A 19,617-nucleotide genomic window follows, 5' to 3' on the forward strand; every position below is an offset into this window, starting at 1 on the left:
GGAATCCCCAGCCTCCAGAACTGAAAAAATGAACTCACAATAAAAATCCTAAGTCACCTAATCTATGGTATTTTGTTATGGCAGGCTGAGCAGACTAAAATACCCAGAAAGCTCTATATCACCTGGTATTTGCCTACCTTTCTGACCTCCTATCTTCTCACTATTCTCTTTGCTCTGTTTTAGACACAGTCTTCCTTGGGTTCTTCAAACATACCAAGCATGCTCAGACTTCAAGGCGTTGGTACTTAACCTGGTGTAAATGGATGGGCTTTATGGGGAAGCGGGTATCCACAACTTTTTAGAATTTATAAGCAATGCTTTGTGTATGTACAGGTTCCTGGGGGTAGGACTTGTAGTTTTGATCAGATTCTCTATGTGAATGCCAGTATCCCCCACCCACAATACACTGCTCTGATCTCTCCTCCTCCCATCTACCTTCCACACAGCTGTTGCTTAACTATCTAAAACACAGACCTGTTATTATCATCACTCCTTCAGTTAGTTTTTTTTCTTTTTTTTTGAGACAGCATCTTGCTCTGTCGCCAGGTGTGAGGCTGGAGTGCAGTGGTGTGATCTCGGCTCACTGCAACCTCCGTCTCCCGGGTTCAAGCAATTCTCCTGAGTACTCAGTCTCCTGAGTAGCTGGGACTATAGGTGCGTGCCACCATGCCTAGCTTATTTTCGTATTTTTAGTAGAGACGGGGTTTCACCATGTTGGCCAGGATGGTCTCAATCCCTTGATCTCGTGATCTGCCTACCTTGGCCTCCCAAAGTGCTAGGATTACAGGCATGAGCCACCGTGCCCAGCCATTCTTTCAGTTTCAAAACTTTGTCTCCCCACTCCCTAGTGGACAGGGTACAATCTTCTCAGTCTAGCATATAAAGCCTCTCACACCTCAGCTTCAGCTTTTCAAGCTTTATTTTTTATTCTCCCCAGTCTCTGAATACAGCATGCCTCTCTCTCTAGACTTCGCCTTTGTACTTGCAATTCCTTCTGCCCAGGAGCCTTTCTCTTCCCATCTCTATCCAGTGAACTCCTACTTATCCTTTAGGGCCCAGTCTGGAAGGCATCTCTTACAGCTGTTCTTTTCACCCATACAGCCACACTTCCACTGTGCTGTCACGTACTCTGTCTTGCCTCCACTGAAACATATGACCTGGATGACAGGTAATTGTATGAGTGTGTGGGAGGTGTGTCATGAGTGTGTGTCCCCTGGTGCGTGAGGGCAGGGATTCTGCCTCACACAACTCTGGGATCCCAGAGCTGAATCAAAGAATAAATTTCTCCTCCTCCTCAGACAAAAAAGAGCCCCATTGTCTCTCCTATCATTCTTCAAGACAGAAAGCAATGATTGAACAGAATTTATTGGTTGTCTCCAAGTATCTCTGGTTCGGCTTTGGCAGGGCTATCTGGTTTCCTTTCCTTTGCTTGTTTTTGGGCTGCTGCTGCAGCCTTTAAAGCTCTTTTTTGCTTCTTCAGCTTTTGAGTCTCCTGGAAAACCTGGGGGTAAAAAGGGGCAGCAAAAGATCTCATGATCCTATGCAAAATCTAAGACTTGGAACAGGTGGGGTGGGAACTATCTCCCTCAGATGGTAACCCCAGCCTTTCTCCATGGGGTTGGTGGCCTGTGATCTCCTTGGATCCATTCCAGGGCCCCCTCCCTTCTTCCTCCATCCCAGTCCCTCAGGGGGGCCAAGCAAAGCAGCAATTCTGACTCGTACCCGAATGCACAGAGCCTTCTTGGTCACGAATCGGCGGTGGGCTCTTCGGTAATACAGAGGTGGGAAGGTGTACTCAATCCCCAGCTCCTTGCATACCTTCTCATAGACATCATAGTTGGTGTTACGGAGGTTTTTGAGCATCTTTTTCCTCTGGTCGATGCTCATCAGCAGGTAGCGTTTGTGGGCTTTGTCCTGTAACAAAGTCTCATTATTTTTAATATTACATAAGTGTTACTGTTGTTCACAGCAACAAAGGGTGGTCATTTTATCACTTCATTGAAATTTCTCAATAATCTTATGCAAATATTAATGCAATTCTGAGAAAGGCATTGTCATTGTTATTCCCATTTTACAGATGCGAAAATAAAGGTTTAAAGATGTTATCTGATTCACAAAAGGTCCTTAGGACTGAGTGCTGAGATTGGGTCTTGAATCTCTATCTATTGGTCTGACTTCAAATCTCATGCTCTTTCTCTTACACCACCCATTCAGACTCTCCACAGCTTAGCCAACTGTCAGCTGGGGTAGAGAGGAGGGAAGGCCTTGTGCTCTTCCTGGCAATGCCTACCCACATCTGGCTGCTGCCCTGTGAGGGGTCCCTGCAGTGGGGCTGCTGTTCCACACCCCAAATAAGCAAAACCATGATCTCCAAGAAGTAGGCTCCAGGGAACACTAACCTCAGGTGCCAGGCGTGGTGCTAGACCAGTCTATATTCACCATCATGTGTTTATTAAAAATAACAGCATTTGCCTAATTACAGCAGCTCTGTGCCAGACACTGCTGAGGTACGGTATAATGGTTAAGAATAAGGGCCCGGGAGCAAGACTGCCTTGTTTCAAGGTCTCCACACATTACTTCCCCGTGGTATGCCTTGAGGAATAACCTAATCACTCCATGATTAGATTAGTCCTCATTAAGATGGGAAAGAAATATGGTCATGAGGTCAGGTGTGGTGGCTCACGCCTGTAATCCCAGCACTTTGGGAGACAAGTGGAGCACTTGGGATCAGGAGTTTGAGACCAGTCTGGCCAATATGGTAAAATCCTGTCTCTACTAAAAATACAAAAATTAGCTGGGTGTGGTGGCATGTGCCTGTAGCCCCAGCTGCTCAGGAGGTGGAGTCAAGAGAATCACTTGAACCTGGGAGGCAGAGGATGCAGTGAGCTGAGATTGCACCACTGCACTCTGGCCTGGACAACAAGTGAGACCTGTCTCAAAAAACCCCCAAAACCAAAAACAAACAAACAAAAAAGATAGTCATGAGAGTCAAATGAGACACAGAGCCTGAAGACTTTATATGCATCACATTGGATGTTATTATTTCACATAATCCTTGCAATCCTGTGAGCAGGTATTCGTGTGATCTCTATCTTACTGAAAAGAGAACTGAGGCTGAGACCTGTAACTTCCCTAACATCACACAGCGAGTTAAGTGTAAGTGGCAGAGCTGGCATTTGAACTCAGGGCAATCTGACTCCATTCGTGCATTCAACACATATTTACTGAGCACTCAGCATGTGCCAGACACAGTGATCATGCTCTAAAGTTTGTGTTCTTAACCCCTGGTGACACTCAGCATGGCTTGTAAGGCTCCAAGTCCTCTGGCGGGAGGAGAGAAACATGTTTCCCATGGAAGCTGAGGGGTGGGCACTCTGGTGCTGTAGCCCACTGGCTTCTAAGCCTCTTTCTCTGGACCCAGAGCCCTTCCCCTCCCAGACCCCTCTCCGCAAGGCTGCTGCTGTTTAACTGTGAATGGCGCCCAGGGTTTACCTTTCGATGTTTCTGTATGTGTTCTTCATAACTGCGGATCTTGATGGTCAAGGCAACAACTGAAACCACAAACCACAGAGGATGAGAGTTGGGCACAGAGGAAGGAAGGGCCCAGGCCTGGGTTACGTTTTAAGAATTCAAGTAGTAACAATTACCAATGCTCTGTACAGCTCTCTATAAATCCCAATGCACTCTGAATTTTAGGATTTCAAAGGCTTATCTTAGACATTATCTTTCCTTTAAAAAGCAAAATTCAAGGAAGCAGCATCCCTTAGTATTATAAAGATACCATCCAAAAATCATAGCAAATAGCATTTTTTTTTTTTTTTTTTTTTGAGACGGAGTCTCCCTCTGTTGCCCAGGCTGGAGTGCAATGGCACGATCTCGGCTCACTGCAACCTCCATCTCCCAGGTTCAGGAGATTCTCTTGCCTCAGCCTCCCAAGCAGCTGGGATTACAGGCACCCACCACCATGCCCTGCTAATTTTTTTTAGTAGAAATGGGGTTTCACCATGTTGGCCAGGCTGGTCTCAAACACCTGACCTCAAGTGATCTGCCTGCCTTGGCCTCCCAAAGTGCTGGGATTACAGGCCTCAGCCATCGTGTCCAGCCACAAATAGCACTCTTAATGGTAAGACTAGCCATTCAATTCAGGAATTAGACTAGGATACAATGTTTTCATGGTCAACAATTCAACACTGTACTAGAGGTCCAAGCCAATGTAGTAAAGTATTTTGGCACAAGTAAGATTCTAAAACTGTCAAGGGTCTACTCCTTGCCTCTCCTCTTCCTGCTGCCACCTTTATCTCCATGCTTTGATTAATGAGTTTTCAGAATTATCAGCTCCCACTTGTCTCTCAAGAATCTGGAATATCCTTCTTTTAGGCATCCTCTTATTTAATTCCCCCCTGTACTGCAAAGATGGGGCAAAAGCAGAAGCTAGCCCTGAAGAGGCTGTCACGGCAGCAGGCCCTTCCCAGTACACATATTGAGTTCTGGGAGCATGGCACAAAGTGCAGTGAGAACCCTGGCCCTGACCACATGGCTCTATCACACCACCTCAGGTGTAGAGTGGAATAACACAAAGATGGGCTTTGGTTCCTGAGGGGTTCTCTAAAACAGACACTATGCTAGAAGCAGCTGGCCTTCACGAAACAGCATTAACGGAAAGGCAGAATTGACACCTGTGGGCTGGGCGCAGTGGCTCATGCCTGTAATCTCAGCACTTTGGGAGGCTGAGGTGGGTGAATCGCCTGAGCTCAGGAGTTTGAGATCAGCCTGGGCAATATGGCAAATTCCTGTCTCTACCAAAAATACAAAAATTAGCCTGACATGGTGGTGCATGCCTGTCCCAGCTACTTGGGAGCCTGAGGTAGGAGAATTGCTGGAGCGCTGGAAGTCAAGGCTGTAGTGAGCCATGGTCACGCCCGCCACTGCAATCCAGCCTGGGTGACAGAGTGAGACTGGTCTCAAAAAAAAAAAAGAGGATCCCAGTAACCACCTTGCCAGTCCAGGATACTTATTCCTGCCAGCCTGGGGATTTCAGTAGTGATAATGCAGAAACAGGTGAGGAAAGATAAGCAGGCCTTTGTGGCTGAGATGGTCCCTAGCCCAGGGCTTCAGCAGGGCAAGGGAAGCTGAAACTCTTCTTCTCAAAAGGGGCTATGGAGGACCCTGGAGTCCAGTTCTCAATGGGGTTTTAGTATCTAAGATGAACTCAGCAGACTTTAATCCCTGGCAGAGGGAGAAGAAAAGAATGAAGGCAGGAGGGTAGAAGAGGAGGAGGAGGCTGTAATAAAGGCCAATGGCAAAGGAGAGAGTGTGTAGACCCCAGGGAGGTCTGCTAGTCTACCTCGCTTGCTCTTGTGGGCAATGAAAAGAAACTGCACCCAAAGAGAGGGGAAAGTGGTGGCACTTTTCACTCACATCTAATGAGGACCACTGCCAGTTCCAGCCCCAACCAAAGTAGGAACATTATTCCCTTGGGAATGCACCATGGTGTCTGTCTGGCACATGAGGGTTCAGTAAATGTTAGTCTTACTATTATTATCACACATTGTGAGCTTTAGTTTCCAAGGTGTATTTACATCCTCTAGCTGCCTCTCACAATGCTGCCATGAGGTGGGTAACATTACCTCTGCCCTGCTCTCCCTTATTTCCCCATTTCCACACAAGGAAGCAGAGGCTCCAAGAGAGGGTTGGTGACTTACCCAAGCTCACACAGAGGTACAAGGCCCAACTGGACACTGACTCCAGCATCAGAGCCTGGGATACAGAGTCTAGTTTTCACTGCCCTAGGTCCTTCATGTCCCCCGCTTTCCCAAGCCACATGTGAGTGTGCTTGTAGACAAGAGCCCTAGATCAGGTCCCAGCTAGGGTTCCTCTGCACCCCCACTCCCCAAGGGTCCCCAACCAACTTCGAGCCTCCAGGGATCTGGTGTCCTCAGGGTTTTCAACAATCTTTTTCATCAGCTGTTCTTGTATGACTTTTAGCTTCTCCTTCTGTTGAAGACAGAGACAGAGAAAATCTGTGCAGTCTGCCACCCTCTAAGAACTAGCCCTCCTCCCGCCAAGGCCCTGCCTACAGTTACAGCAACTAGGGACATAAGGCTCAGGGCCTGACTTTACTCTGCTCACTGTGGCCTTGACCAACCACATGGCTATCCACATCCAGGTGAGACCAAAGCCAAAGTCACTGACAGGGGAATGACTTGTTGCATGAATGTTCCCAAAGCTTGCTCATTCATTCATGCTCATTCATTCATTCATTGAGCACCTGTTTGTCAGGTACTAGGGGTATGGCGGGGGAACAAAAGTGTCCCTTCCATGAAGATGCTCTGTCTAGGGATCTTGACAAGTAGACACAGAATGACAGTGGGCTAAGTGCTGTGACTGGAGAAGCATGGGATAGGGGTTGCTAACCAGGGTAGGAGGGAATCCCAGAGAAGACTGCGGGAGGCTGAGGCTTGGCAGAGGATGCTCACCTTTTTGGCCATTTCCAAAGACAAGAGTCTTTTCACAACATCATCAACCCTGTGGAAAAACCACAGCAATGAGACAGACATGGAGGGGAGGGGGAGTGGGAAGCAATGCTAGTTTTATTTTAGTTTGAAAAGCAAAGATGATTGAAAAATTCCTTCTGCAGCAAATCAATCTCCCTGGAGGTGGGGAGCCATTTCCCAGAGATTAAAAGTCAGTGTGGATCTGGCTTGCTGGGCTGAAAACTATAGAAACTGGGGCTGTCAGCTCGAGTGTTCTGGTCTCATCACAGGGAGGGCAAGGAGAGGATTTCCATTTTAGCTAGAACATGGTTCAATCTGTTTTGAGACATTTCAAGTTAAATTGCACAGTGAGAAGGACTGGAGGGACTGACCAGCTCCCACCACACTGGACAGGAGCTGAGCAGAGGGCCTCTGGCTTTGGTGTCAGTCAGCCCTGGATTCCAACTCTACCTCTGCCCCTTAGAACTGTATCACACTGGGCAGCTTGAAAATCTATAAAATGGATCCATAGAACTTTTGTGAGGAACAAGAGATGAGAGATTTCTACAAAGACCTGTGAAGCATGTTAGCTTCTTGGAATCTAGTAGTACAGGGTCTTCATCTACAGTACAAAAAACCTCCAAGTAGCCGAGCTCCAGGAGTACCATCTGCCTTGCTGACCACCCATCTGCACCACACCTGAGCCCCTGCCTCCTTCTATATCAAGCTTCAGCTACAGCAAGCCAAGTCTCAAAGCCACTGTCTTTCCCCACTCCCCGACAGTCCTCCCAGGGTCCCCTGACTCCTCTACTAGGTTTCTTCCTGCTTACTTCTCAATTCCAGGGACATTCTGGTAGTCTTGGAGCAGTGTAGAAGGAGGCGGGTCATCATCTTGCCTGGGTTGGACTGTTAAGTAAATATAGGGATAGAAAACACCCAGAATCAACTCTTGCCACTCATCCTCCCAGACTTGGCTCTTCTCACCCACTCTCCAACTCTGGAAGAGACATCCAGGATCTCAAGCAAGGCACTGGATATCTCTGGGCTCAGTTTCTTCTCTGCAAACTCTGGGGGCACCTGATTTGATATTTCATACTGGGAGTTGATGGCTTTTCCCAAGACCCTACACTGTGCCTGTCCTTTCACACCCCTATCTGGCTCTACAGTTCTCAGATCCTCCACTAGGATGCATCCTCCTGTGGACAGGACAGAGTTTGACCTCCTTAGAATCCACCATAGTCTAGTCCATGGCTCAGCCTAGACAAGGCACTCAACAAACACTTGCTGGCTGACTGCATAAATGAAATAAGGGGGTTGAGGAAAGGCAGCCAGCTGTATGATGCCTGAAATGTAAGCACCAAGTAGAGATCACAGGAAAATCTCAGTCTTGATGTGTGCACCCGTGCTGTCCCTTGGAGGTGAGGGAGAGGCAGAGGGGTAGATGGATTTATCCTCTCCAGTCAGACCCTGCTATGCAAATAACATTATCAGGCCTCTTCTGTCTGTAACAGCTCAAGTTGGTTCTGATAGGGAGACAGAAAAAAATTATTAAAATATATTAATAGCAATAAATTTTACCTACTTTATTTTTTGTAGAGACAGGGTCTTGCTATGTTTCCCAGGCTGGTCTTGATCCTGGCCTCAAGTGATCCTCCAGCCTTGGCCTCCCAAAGTGTTGGGGCCATGTCCAGCCAATAATTTTTTTTTTTTGAGATGGAGTCTTGGGTCTGTCACCTAGGCTGGAGTGCAGTGGCACGATCTCGGCTCACTGCAACCTCTGTCTCTCAGGTTCAAGTGATTCTCCTGCCTCAGCCTTCTGAGTAGCTGGGATTACAGGCGTGCGTACCACAGCTGGCTAATTTTTTTTGTATTTTTAGTAGAGACAGGGTTTTACCATGTTGGCCAGGCTGGTCTCGAACCCCTGAATTCAAGTGATCTGCCTGCCTCGGCCTCCCAAAGTGTTGGGATTACAGGCATAAGCCACTGAGTCTGGCCCAGACAATAAATTCTAATATATATTACTAATATATTTAACTGAGCATAGTGCTAAGGATGCTTTTCATGTGTTATCGCTGAATCCTCCTTGCAAATGATACTTTCACATTCACTTTAGAAATAACAATCAGAAACAGGAAGTACCTCGCCCCATAGCATTTACCTAATAAGAGGGATCTGAATTACTACGGGTACTGACTTGCAATGGGAAACTACATCCTGCATCTCAGAAGTGCAGACAAAAAATGCCACACTCTAGGTAGAGCCTGGGTGATGCCAGCCATGCATGCACTCCCTCTAGCAAGTTCATTTTCACTCATTCATCTGTAAAGCTCCTGCTCCCGCCCTTCACACCCCTCTCTCCCCATACAGGCTGCAGGCCTAGGGTCTTGTGTAAGGTGGACGTGGGGTCTTCTGCTCAGGACCTCTGGCTTACCCCATCTAGTGGGTCTAACTCGCCACATCGGTGCCCCTACCCACCCTAAGCCTTACAGGAGGTCGTTCTTCCGCCCCAAGTCCCACCCCAGGAACTCCTACCTGGTTTCTGGATGACATATCTGCGCGTGGCCTGGAGGAGACCTAAGAGAAGAGAGAGGGCTGAGGCCTATCTGCTTAAATAGTCCACCCTCAATTCTTTTCTGTGCCCCTCGCATTACCCGTCCGCCACGGTCTATGCGCTTCTGGGCCTAACCGCTGCCCCATTTCTTCCCTACCCCTTGTGTCTCACACCTTGTCTCACCTCTAGCGCAACCACCACCCTTTCTCCCTCATCCTGACACTTACATGTCCCCTATTCCTGTGCTCCCTTGTCCCCTATCTCCGCCGAACCCTGTTTCCCTACGCCCGCAGTCCCATTTCTCAGCTCCTCACTTCGAGGCTGCAGGCCAAACTGGTTGGAAGGAAACCTGGCGCTCCCACAGCCCGGCAGCCCGGGGCCTGGGGCCTGAGTGACTGCCTGGGTCCGAATCAAACTCAGCACCCTCCACGCGGCCCTTAGCATGGTGACCTCTTAACCCCCTGGGGGCCCGCGCCGCGGCCGCCGTTCCCTTTGCGGCGCAGACCGGGTTTCATGGGCGCCGCCATGCTGGCCCAGGCTCGACCAATCGAGGCAGTTGCGATACCGGAGCAGACGAAGACCGAGAGAATGGATTGGTGGGTGCACGTTCCAGCTGCGCGAGATCGGGGCGTGGTCGTGTACCCACGTTTAACTGTGTGCTGGGGTGCTGTATAAATTCTAAAATGCCGCTTTTTGGAGGGCGTGCAACCTGTCCTTTATCTCTCAGTACTCTCTGGTCTTGGGTCGGGGTTATTTTGGGAGTTCCACGGCGCCTGGGGTAGCCTTTTACCGCCAACCCAATCCCCTCTCCATACCTTACCGCACCCCTCAGTCCCTAAGTCAAGGATAGGGCCCTGTAAGAACTATTACTAGGTTTCAGCCTTATCTCTGGCAGCCTCGTAGCCTGGAGACTAAAGTCGCTGATTTTGGAATCGCACAGCCCGGGTCTAGAATCCTAACTCAGCCATTTACTCAACGTGTGATCTTGTGGGCAAGTCACTTAACCTTTGTGGGCCCTGGAGGGATGGTAATAACAATATCTCTCTTTCAGGTTGTTGAGAGGATTAACTGAGGCAGTTGTATGCAGAGCACCTGATATACTGAGCATTTAGTAAATCTTGTTTTATTTTTTTTTTGAGACGGAGTCTCACTCTTGTCACCCAGGACTGGAGTGCAGTGGCACGATCTCGGCTCACTGCAACCTCCGCCCCGCGGGTTCAAACGATTCTCTTGCCTCAGCCTCCCTAGTAGCGCCTGCCACCGCGCCCGGCTGATTTTTGTATTTTTAGTAAGGACGGGGGTTTCAACATCTTGGCCAGGCTGGTCTTGAACTCCGGACCTCATGATCCACCCGCCTTGGCCTCCTAAAGTGCCGGGATTACAGGCGTGAGCCACCGCGCCCGGCCCGCATTTAGTAAATCTTTTTTATTTTATTTTATTTTATTTTTTTACTCTGGAAGTTGAATGCACACATTGACAAGCATTCTCCCAGAGCATTTAGTAAATCTTGATGGTGATGTTATTTGTGAAATGAGTGGTGTAAGGGTGAATGAATACAAATTAGAAGAAAAAGAAAATTTAATTTTCCATGGCGCAACAGGGGAAAAGACTTCTTTCCCTCGCTTTTCTGAGAGCATTTACTTTAGAAAACTTGTAATTGTGACTACCTTCTCTACTGCTTTGCGATGAATGTAAATCTTTGTAAAAGGCAAATAAACCTCTTAACAGTTTTACAACCCCGGAATGTTTTTTTCTAGGACCTGGGAGCTATCCCTTTGAAATGTAACAATTGAGGAGGATAATGCTCTCTCTCTCAGCTCCTGTGGGAGGGTAGGAGCCTAACTTCAGTTGGTGCCTAGCTCTTAGTTGCAACCTACCTCTTGTCATTAAGATAGGGGAAATCGATTTTTCCTTTGGATAAAGGCAATTAGCAGACGCAGGTGGCTGCCACTTACTAGGTAAATTTAGAGTGAGGTGCGCCAAGTCCTCTTAATTGAGGACCAGTTATTGTTTATCTTGAGAAAATGGACACAATAAGTTGTATTCACTTGGCTATATAAAAGGGTAATTTTTTTTCTGTCTTTGAAGTCTCTTTAGTGGATTGCTTGTGATGTGTATCACATTCTGGTTTAATGCTTATTCAATAATAACACTTTCTTTTTTACCCTTGTGGAGGGGTTTTCTGGGTTGGCAGGGGATTTTGTTTTCGATTATATTTCCCCAACAGGAGTTAGTTTTTTTCCAAGATCTCTTCACTGTGTCCCACTGCACTCTCACTCCCACCATGTAACCCATGTCACTGTGCCTTAAGGATCAGTTTTCAAGTCTCCAACACTAGAGTGAAGCTCTCTGAGTGTGAACTGAGCTGAGTCATTTGCACAGGGCCTAGATCCTGAGAGCTGGCAGAAGGAAGGAAGGGAATGAAGGAAGGGAGGGAGGGAAGGAAGGGAGGGAAGGGAAGGAGGGAAGAGAAGGAAGGGGGTCAGGCAGGCAGGAAGGCAAGGAAGGAAGGCAAGGAATGGAGGAAGAGAGGAAGGAAGGGAAGGAAAGGAGGGAGGAAGGGAGGGAGGGAGGGAAGAAAGAATAAAGGAGGGAATTTTGAGAAGTTTCTCCCTGACTGCTGGGCCTTGAAAAATCAATAACAGAGACTCAGTTACACTCAAGAGTGTCTCTAAACAACAACAAAAACTCAAAACCAAAAAGTAGTTTACAATACTGAAATTATAGGAAACAAGCACGAAAGGCCATTGGGTGGGGCCGATGGAGCATGATCTGGTCCTTAAAGTATGCAGGTTGCCTGGGAAGCCCACCCTATGGAGATTGGGAGGAGAGGGGGACGCTGATGGCTGATGGGGGAGAGCCTGGGCTGGGGTGGTTTTTAGAGATGGGCTTTTGGACCCTCCCCTCTCCTCCAGCTAGCTCAGGCCTTTAAGAGGCAGGCCCAAGAAGAGAGTCCCAGGAAGCCCTAGAAGCTCCCCAGCCCCTCCACCCCATGGACCTGGATCCCCTGCAGGAGGGGGAAGTCGAGCAGTGGCCCAAAGACACAGTCGTCCTCCTGGCTTGGGGCTGGGGCTGCCAGGGTCCCCAGCGGGCTGGCCTGGAACCAGAGGTTCTCATAGGACTTGGGGCTGGGGCTGACGACCCCCAAGAGGGGCTGAGTGGAGTCACAGCGGAGGTAGTGCCCTGGCCCTGGGCTTGTGGGGCTGCCCAGCAGCTGTCCGTAAAGGACCTGATCGCTGGTGCCAGACTGGGATTGGGGCTGGGTGGAAGTTGCTCTTGGGTCCCTCTGGAGCACATAGGGCTGGACCAGAGTGGGGAGGCCACAAGTCTCTGAGCTGTTATGGGACTCCCAGGGCACCGGCTTCTTCTTCTCCTCCTCCAGCACTGTGAGCTTGGTGATGGGTGGCGTGCCGAGGCTGGGCAGCTGGAAGGCCTCCTGCACACAAGGATGTGGGGTGAGGGCACGGCTCATTTCAGATGTCTGCCCCAGCCACCGTCCCTGTCTGGGTTCTGGCAGTGGTGGGGACATTCCTGCTGTTACTGCTAGAACACAAAGGGTTCCACTTGCAAAGCACTGTTATGTTCCTGACACATGCATGACACATGCCACGCACTGTTCTGACTCATCATGGTCAGTCTTTCCATATCACAGGGAGCTGACTGAGGCTGTGAGATGGACAGAGCTGGGATTCTTTGGGTCTGTTTCACCCCAAAGGGAGGGGATGTTGCTGGAAGGGACAGGAAGGCCTGAGTACTTGGCTTTAGGAGGTGTCCCTTCACTGAGCCTGGGTCAACATCCCCACCCCATTTACCTCTCCCTCTTGGATTCTCACCTCCTCCATGGTGGTGGGCACCCAGGAGCCCAGGCTGCTGTGAGCTGGATCTGGGACATTTGGCCAGAGGGGATTCTTCCTGCTGCAAAAGGGGGCAGATGGAGGCTGGGTCAGACACACCCTCCGATCTTTCCACCCTTTGTCCCACCCATCCCACCTGAAGAGGTGGAGCTGCGCTTCGTGCACAGAGAAGCTGGGGCTGGGACTCTCAGACATGGGCCCCAAAGTCTGGGAAGCTTGGAAGGGACTTAGATGGGTCCACCTGGACCTGAGTTTCCCTGTGGGTGGGGGAAGCAGGATCTCAGGTTGTTCAAAGGGACTCACTTGGGGCTGCAGCAGAACCAGACAGTTCCACAAAGGCAGGTGAGCAAGAGCAGGAGGCCGAACAGGCCCAGGAGGATGTGTAGCTCAGACCCTTCTGCAGTGAGGGGAGAGCCGGAAGAAGTTAGAATGCATGTGGGGAAGGCTGGGTCTCCTCCCTCCGACCAGGGGATTCAAAGTCAGTCCCCTTCTACTCTCAAAATCAGCAACCTTTGGTTGGGGTACCCTCCCAACAGCCGTCTCTGCCCAGACCCCATCTCCCCTTACCTGGGGTCAAGGTCATCAGGTTGAGGACTGTACCGTTGACGGCCCCAGCCTTGCTGGCGGCCATGAGGTGGACGTGATACAGACTGGTGGGCTTCAGGCCATGGAGGACAAAGCCACGGGACGAGGCATTCAGGATGGCGGCTGGGAGGGGTGTATGGTCAGCCTAGGCCTGGATGCCGAAGCTGCCTCCATGGCAGCTGAGCACCCCCTTCTGGCCCTTCTGGGGCTGTGGGGAACTGAGGATAGACTCACAGAAGAACTGGTTCTGAGCGTTGGTCCAAAAGATGGTGTAGTGGGTCAGGGGGCTCTTCCCCAGCTCAGGGGGCTCGGGCACCCACTCCAGCTGTGCCCAGGTCTTGCCAATGTGGTTTAGATGAAGCTCTGGGGCACGGGAGGGGCCTGTGGGAAGAAGGAGGTGCAGGGGGTAAAGGGAGTGGGGCAGAGCAAGAGCTCAATTGGACTTCTTGTGGCTTCCCAGCCACTGCAGGGTGGATGAGAAAGAGCCCAAGGGGAGTCATGTCCAAGCCTCATTTTCCCGGGATTTAATCCAGGTTCCGCCTACCGCTAATAAGTGTCTGAGCCAGGATTTGAACCTGGCTCTGCTTGACTCTAAATTCTCACTTTCTGATTTCTACTAGGCCTGATTTCATCTGATTTACTCTCTGATTTCTGCCACTCACTCTCTGAATTTATGCCAGGTCCTCTGTCCAATTTCTTTTGTTTTGTTTTGAGACAGGGTCTTGCTCTGTCACCCAGGCTGGAGTGCAGTGGCTCCATCTTGGCTCGCTACAGCCTCAACCTCCTGGGCTCAAGTGATCTGATCCTCCCACCTCAGCCTCTCAAGTAGCTGGGACTATAGGCATGCGCCACTGCACCCAGCTAATTTTTTGTTTGTTTGTTTATTTATTTATTTTTCTGTAGAGACAAGGTTGCCCAGGCTGGTCTCAAACTCCTGACCTCAGGTGATCTGCCTGCCTTGGCCTCCCAGAGTGTTAGGATAAGTGTGAGCCACTGCGCCCGGCCCCTCTGTCCAAGTTCTGTTACATATTAACACCTTATTTTTGTCTGGGAAATGGACTGATTTTTGCCAGGTTTGCTCCTTGAATTGTGCTACCTCCCTACTCAGTTTCTATCCCAGCACCTGATTTCTGTCCAGCTGTAGGGATCAAGTGTAAGCCAGGGGATTGGGAGAGATCCTCTCCAGGGCCAGAAGTATGGTAAGAAGGCAGTGTTCCCTATATTCCTGATTGCTGGGGACCATGCGGAGCCTTGGGAGAGAGAGGAGAGGATTCTGGAAAGGGGCCTGATGGTTGACGAACCCCTTTCTTGGGAGTAGGCGTAGACATGCTGGGAGGGTCCCATGGCATCCTGGTACAAGGGAGTCACAGTGATCTCATAGAGCTGAAAGGGCCTGATGTTCTCTGTAGAGAGAAAATAGGGTAGGCATTCCTGTTAAGGGCTAACCTGTGCTGATGATCAGGAGCTAGCCTCAGACCTCTAGCCCCTAGTCAGGGCTACCCTGGCCTCATGATTTGAGGTTAACATCCACAATCTCTTCTTTAGATCATTTGATGAGAATTAGGGAAGAAAAATGGAAGAGAGAGCTAAAAGGGTGGCAGGGTCAGGGCTATAGAAAAAGGACTAGGTTAGACTGTAGGGAGAACTTCCTGATTATGAGGATATGAAATGGGAACAGTGAAGGATCAAGAAAGGCTGGAGAATCCATGTCTCTAGGGCAGTTCAGGCTGCCCCGTGCTTATTGTCAGACAAGCACTGCCTCCCTTTGTCCCTGGTCCTGCCCATCTTTCCAGGCCAGTCTCACCCTTCAGCAGAAACCCCGTGATGCTCCCGCTCTGTTCCATCCTCCAGGTCTTGTTGCTGTTGCTTGTGCTGGGGGGACCCCATTCAATCACATAGCCCTGAGGCTGTGGACTGGGGAGCTCCCAGCCCACCCAGAGGCTGTGAGGGTCTCGGGCCATGGCATGGAGTCTGGTCAGGGCTGGGCCTGGAGATAGTGGGAAATGGTAGAATGAAGGTGAAAAGAACACAGGCCCTGGAGCCAGAAGCCTGGGTTCAAATGCTGGCTTTGCTACTTACAGGCTGGGTGACCTTGGGTAGGTCAACATCTGAGCCTCAGTTTCCTCATCTGTAAAGTGGAAATGATGATAAAAGTTCCTGCCTCATAGGGTGTCAGTGCAGATTAAATGACTTGATGCATGGAACAAGAGCATAGAGTAGTGGTGTATGGCTCTTGGTATGTGTCAGGCGTAATCCTTGATGTATTTTATTTTACTTTACACTTTACCTTACTTTGCTTTATTTTACTTATTTATTTATTTTTGAGATGGACTCTCACTCTGTCACCCAGGCTGGAGTGCAGTGGCACGATCTTGGCTCACTGCAACCTCCGCCTCCTGGGTTCAAGCAGTTCTTCTCCTCTCAGCCTCCTGAGTAGCTGGGATTACAGGTGCCTGCCACCACGCCTGGCTAATTTTTGTATTTTTAGTAGAGATGGGGTTTCACCATGTTGGTCAGGCTGGTCTCAAACTCCTGACCTCGTGATCTGCCGGTCGAGGCCTCCCAAAGTGCTGAGACTGTAGGTGTTAGCCACTGAGTCCGGCCTTATTTTATTTTTTATGTGGAGTCATGCTCTGCCACCCAAGCTGGAGTGCAGTGGTGCAATCTTGGCTCACTGCATTCCAGCCTGTAGAGCTCATACTGAAGGGCCTCCGCCATCCTGGTTCAAGCGATTCTCCTGCCTCAGCCTCTCGAGTAGCTGGGTTTACAGGCACCTGTCACCACGCTTGGCTAGTTTTTGTATTTTTAGTAGAGATGGGGTTTCGCCATGTTGGCCAGGCTGGTTTTGACCTCTTGACCTCAGGTGATCTGCCTGCCTCAGCCTCCCAAAAAGCTGGCATGAGCCACTGTACCCAACTCCTTGTTATATTTTAATTTACTGAGCCCTTTAATAGTCACACCCAGGAAGTACTACTCTTGTCCCCATTTTATTAATGAGAAAACTGAGAGACACAGAGAGGTTAATAAACTTACCTAAGATCACACAGCTAGTAAGTGGGAATATTAGCTATTATTATTGTTATTGTGATTAGTTCCACCTTCTGAGGACCCATATTTAGGGAAGGTGGCAGCTGATCTCCTGAGAATGAACAATGAAGTCACAGACCATGTTCCAGGGAGAAAAGCCTGGGGCTTTCTCTCTCAGCTTTCTTGGCAGAATGGTGTGTGTGTGTGTGTGTGTGTGTGTGAGCTTCACCTCATTCTGGCTAATGATAATAACAGCAGACACGTGGAGCAGTTACTTTGTACTAGGCCCTTGTCTTAACTCAGGTACTCCCCATGCCACACCTCAGTAGGCACTATTATCATCCCCATCTGCTGGATGTGGAAAAAGAGGCCGGGGAAGGGAGGTAACCTGCTCAGGTCACACTGTTAGCAAGTGATAGGACTAGATTTTTTTTAGATGGAGTCTCCCTCTGTCACCCAGGCCAGAGTGCAATGGCGTGATCTCATGTTGCTGCAACCTCTACCTCCCAGGTTCAAGCAATTCTCCTGCCTCAGCCTCCCAAGTAGCTGGGAATACAGGCGCATGCCACCATGCCTGGCTAATATTTGTATTTTTAGTAGAGACAGGGTTTTACCACGTTGGCCAGGCTGATCTTCAACTCCTGACCTCAGGTGATCTGCCTGCCTTGGCCTCCCAAAGTGTCGGGATTACAGGCGTGAGCCACTGTGCCCAGCCAATAGGACTAGATTTGAACCCAGGCAATCTAGCCTTTGAATTGACACACTTGACCACAGTGTTCTTCTGGCTGCCAGCCCCCTTTACCTCTGCTCTCTGAGAAGGCCACTGGGCTGGGACGAGAGGTCCCAGCTGAGTTATAAGCCTCAAGGGTCACCTCCTGGGCTTCTGAAGGCAGGTGGAAGGTGCAGCTGAGCTCTGTGGTGTTGCAGAGGGGTAGGATGGCCGCAGCCTGGCCTGAGGGTTTCCAAGAAACCAGGTAACCTTGGATCTGTCCGCTCTCTTCTTCCAGGGGCACTGGCTATGGGGCACAGGAGGAAAAAGAGAAGGGGATGTGCAGCTCATCTTGAGTAGGGGAGAGCCTCTAAGTGGGGTGGATGGATCATACAATGGAGCCTCCCTAGGCTGGGGGCCAGACTTCTCACCCCTCCCCTTTTCCCTCTGTTCCCTTGTGCTAGGCTCTAGGAAGGAGGGTAGGAAGAAGATGGAGGGCAGGGAGAAACAAGTCAGTGCACACAGCAGGCTTTTAATGATTCACTGAACCGCCCTGTGCCCTGCGTTGTAGTCTCTCCAAAAGCGAACTCAGCTCCCGAGGCACATGCAAAGTGCATGCAAATCACGTATAAATGCATCCACACTTCTCAGACCTGTCGGAGTCCTAAGCCCCGGTTTGCAGGGGTCTATTTGGATTGGAGGCGGTGTCAAGGTAGAGGGGTGGCCTTCAGAGGGAGTCACCTTCCAGAACAGCTGCACTGTCCTGGGGTCCAGCTGCCTCTGCCGCCACCATATGTCCAGTCTGACAGTGGGGGCTGTGGATGGAACAAGAAGAGAGGGTGCCAGTCGGGGAGGGCCCTGGGGTCTGGACTGGATACTGAGGGCTGCTCCCAGCCCCTCATCACCTCCTTACCCCGTTCAGTAGTTCTCAGCTCCAGGTTGGGGCTCCAGTTGCTCCAAAGGCCAGGCAGGGGCCAGCGGATGCAGCGTATCTGCAGGATGTAGGTCGTGGCTGGGAGAAGCCCACAGAGCTCATACTGAAAGGCCTCTGAGGGCAGGGGGCCCACCTGGTGGGGGGTGGACATGATTCTGAGCCTTGGATCTCTGGGCCATTCCGGGGTCAGCTCGAGCCCAACTTACCCTGCCCCCTACCCCCACCACCTCAGGCTCTCCAGGTTGCCCTCCGCCTCACCAGTGCCCAGCTGGCTTCTCCACGCTGTGGCTTGTGGCGCAGCTCACACTTCTGATTTATAAACAGGCCTGGCTTCCATGGCTCCCAGCACAAGTGTAGGCAGCCTGGCTCGGGAGGGGGCGCTTCAGGGTTGGGGTCCAGGGTCCGCAGCAGGGGGGGCTCCAGTTTCACTGCAAGGAGTGGGGCTGTCAGAAGCTCTCCCTGCCCCAACCTAGAGGGCTCCGCCTTAGCTCCCTCTCGTCTCCCTGTCTGTGGTTCACCGTCTGCCCACGTTGCCATGGCAGGTTTCTGGGGTTCGGTCTCTACGAGTCTTTGTTTCTCTCTAGGTCTCTGTTTCCTGCTCTTGCCCCAGGGCCTTTGCACTGGTTGTTACTTCTGCTTGAAATGTTTTCCCTCCAGATAGCCAGCGGCTTGCTCCCTCAGTTCCTTCAAGGATCTGCTTAATTGTCACCCTCTTAGTGAGGCCTTTCTTGACCAACCTGTTGAAATAGCCACTGCTCCCCTTCCCCTCTCTCTGTGTCCTTCTCCTCCTTACTTTCTCCTTTCTGCTTATTGCCATCTGACATTCTATCTTATTTAACTTCCCATTGGAATCCAACATTCTGAGGGTGGGATTTTGGATGCTTTGTTTACTGCTGTATCCCCAGTACCTAGAGCAGTGCCTTACAGTTAGTGGGTGCTTCAGGAAACGCGCTGAAAGCATGACTGAATGTGTCTCCTTGCTTCTGTGTCTCTTCCTGCCTCTGGGTCTGTGTCCCCATTTCTCTGTCTTCAGCTGCACCCCTCTTTCTCTGTCTCTCTTCTCTGGCTTTGTCTCTAGATCTTCCAGTGTCTCCTTGTCTGTCACTGGGCCTGTGTTTCCCTCTCCATTCCTCTCTCTGTCTGCCCGTTTTGGGGACCCCTTCCCTCCCCTGAACCCAGCATAACCCACCAACATCCATGGGATTAAGACACAGTTGTAGCGACATGGTGGTCCCCAGCGCGTTCTCTGCCTGCACCCAGATGACCATATTCTGGTATAACAGCAGGTGTCTGCGTGGGATGGAGCAGTGGCTCTGCCCATCCTTGGGCACACAGTCCCGGATGGAGTCCTCTTGGGTCTGACAGTTGGCCCGGCTCCTGCCAATAGTTCAGGCTTGGGTGTCAAACAGAGGAAGAAAGTGAGGCTCCCTTCTCCCTCCCAGAGGCATGCCCACCATCCTACCCATGGCTCATCCCAGAACCCG

General features: G+C 50.5%; 2 protein-coding genes across 8 annotated transcripts in view; both read right to left on the reverse strand.

Annotated features, from left to right (window-relative positions):
* Nucleotides 1–1,345: 1,345 nt before the first annotated feature.
* MRPS15 (mitochondrial ribosomal protein S15) lies at nucleotides 1,346–9,578 on the reverse strand. Its single transcript, XM_012439407.2, has 8 exons — nucleotides 9,339–9,578; nucleotides 9,006–9,047; nucleotides 7,304–7,379; nucleotides 6,477–6,525; nucleotides 5,910–5,994; nucleotides 3,493–3,551; nucleotides 1,723–1,914; nucleotides 1,346–1,501 (listed from the first exon to the last, which is right to left on the reverse strand). The coding sequence occupies exons 1-8, from the start codon at nucleotides 9,466–9,468 to the stop codon at nucleotides 1,364–1,366; spliced, it is 771 nt and encodes a 256-aa protein (XP_012294830.1). The 5' UTR covers nucleotides 9,469–9,578; the 3' UTR covers nucleotides 1,346–1,363.
* Nucleotides 9,579–11,713: 2,135 nt separating this feature from the next.
* CSF3R (colony stimulating factor 3 receptor) overlaps nucleotides 11,714–19,617 on the reverse strand; it is an 87,939-nt gene continuing 80,035 nt past the window's right edge. For all 7 annotated transcript variants that reach the window (XM_064363690.1, XM_012439386.3, XM_012439347.3 and 4 more), the window contains 12 exons: nucleotides 19,323–19,510; nucleotides 18,392–18,561; nucleotides 18,113–18,266; nucleotides 17,941–18,014; nucleotides 17,293–17,506; nucleotides 15,268–15,450; nucleotides 14,765–14,866; nucleotides 13,698–13,844; nucleotides 13,446–13,586; nucleotides 13,182–13,275; nucleotides 12,858–12,939; nucleotides 11,714–12,460 (listed from right to left, as the gene is read on the reverse strand). In XM_064363690.1, the coding sequence (XP_064219760.1) occupies nucleotides 11,990–12,460; nucleotides 12,858–12,939; nucleotides 13,182–13,275; nucleotides 13,446–13,586; nucleotides 13,698–13,844; nucleotides 14,765–14,866; nucleotides 15,268–15,450; nucleotides 17,293–17,506; nucleotides 17,941–18,014; nucleotides 18,113–18,266; nucleotides 18,392–18,561; nucleotides 19,323–19,510 (2,020 nt within the window). In that variant the 3' untranslated portion in view covers nucleotides 11,714–11,989. The remainder of the gene's footprint in view (nucleotides 12,461–12,857; nucleotides 12,940–13,181; nucleotides 13,276–13,445; nucleotides 13,587–13,697; nucleotides 13,845–14,764; nucleotides 14,867–15,267; nucleotides 15,451–17,292; nucleotides 17,507–17,940; nucleotides 18,015–18,112; nucleotides 18,267–18,391; nucleotides 18,562–19,322; nucleotides 19,511–19,617) is intronic.

The sequence above is a fragment of the Aotus nancymaae genome, unplaced genomic scaffold, assembly GCF_030222135.1.
Source record: "Aotus nancymaae isolate 86718 unplaced genomic scaffold, 86718_ANA_hifiasm-v0.15.2.pri h1tg000053l, whole genome shotgun sequence".
Classification (NCBI taxonomy): domain Eukaryota; kingdom Metazoa; phylum Chordata; class Mammalia; order Primates; family Aotidae; genus Aotus; species Aotus nancymaae.

Excerpts from the sequence above, each read along its gene's own strand:
- MRPS15 (XM_012439407.2), bottom strand. The coding sequence starts at position 9,468 with ATGCTAAGGGCCGCGTGGAGGGTGCTGAGTTTGATTCGGACCCAGGCA. Across the intron at positions 9,048-9,338 it reads GTTTGGCCTGCAGCCTCGAA|GTCTCCTCCAGGCCACGCGC; the intron begins GTGAGGAGCTGA and ends CTCTTCTCTTAG. Across the intron at positions 6,526-7,303 it reads AATGTCCCTGGAATTGAGAA|GGTTGATGATGTTGTGAAAA; the intron begins GTAAGCAGGAAG and ends GTTTTTCCACAG.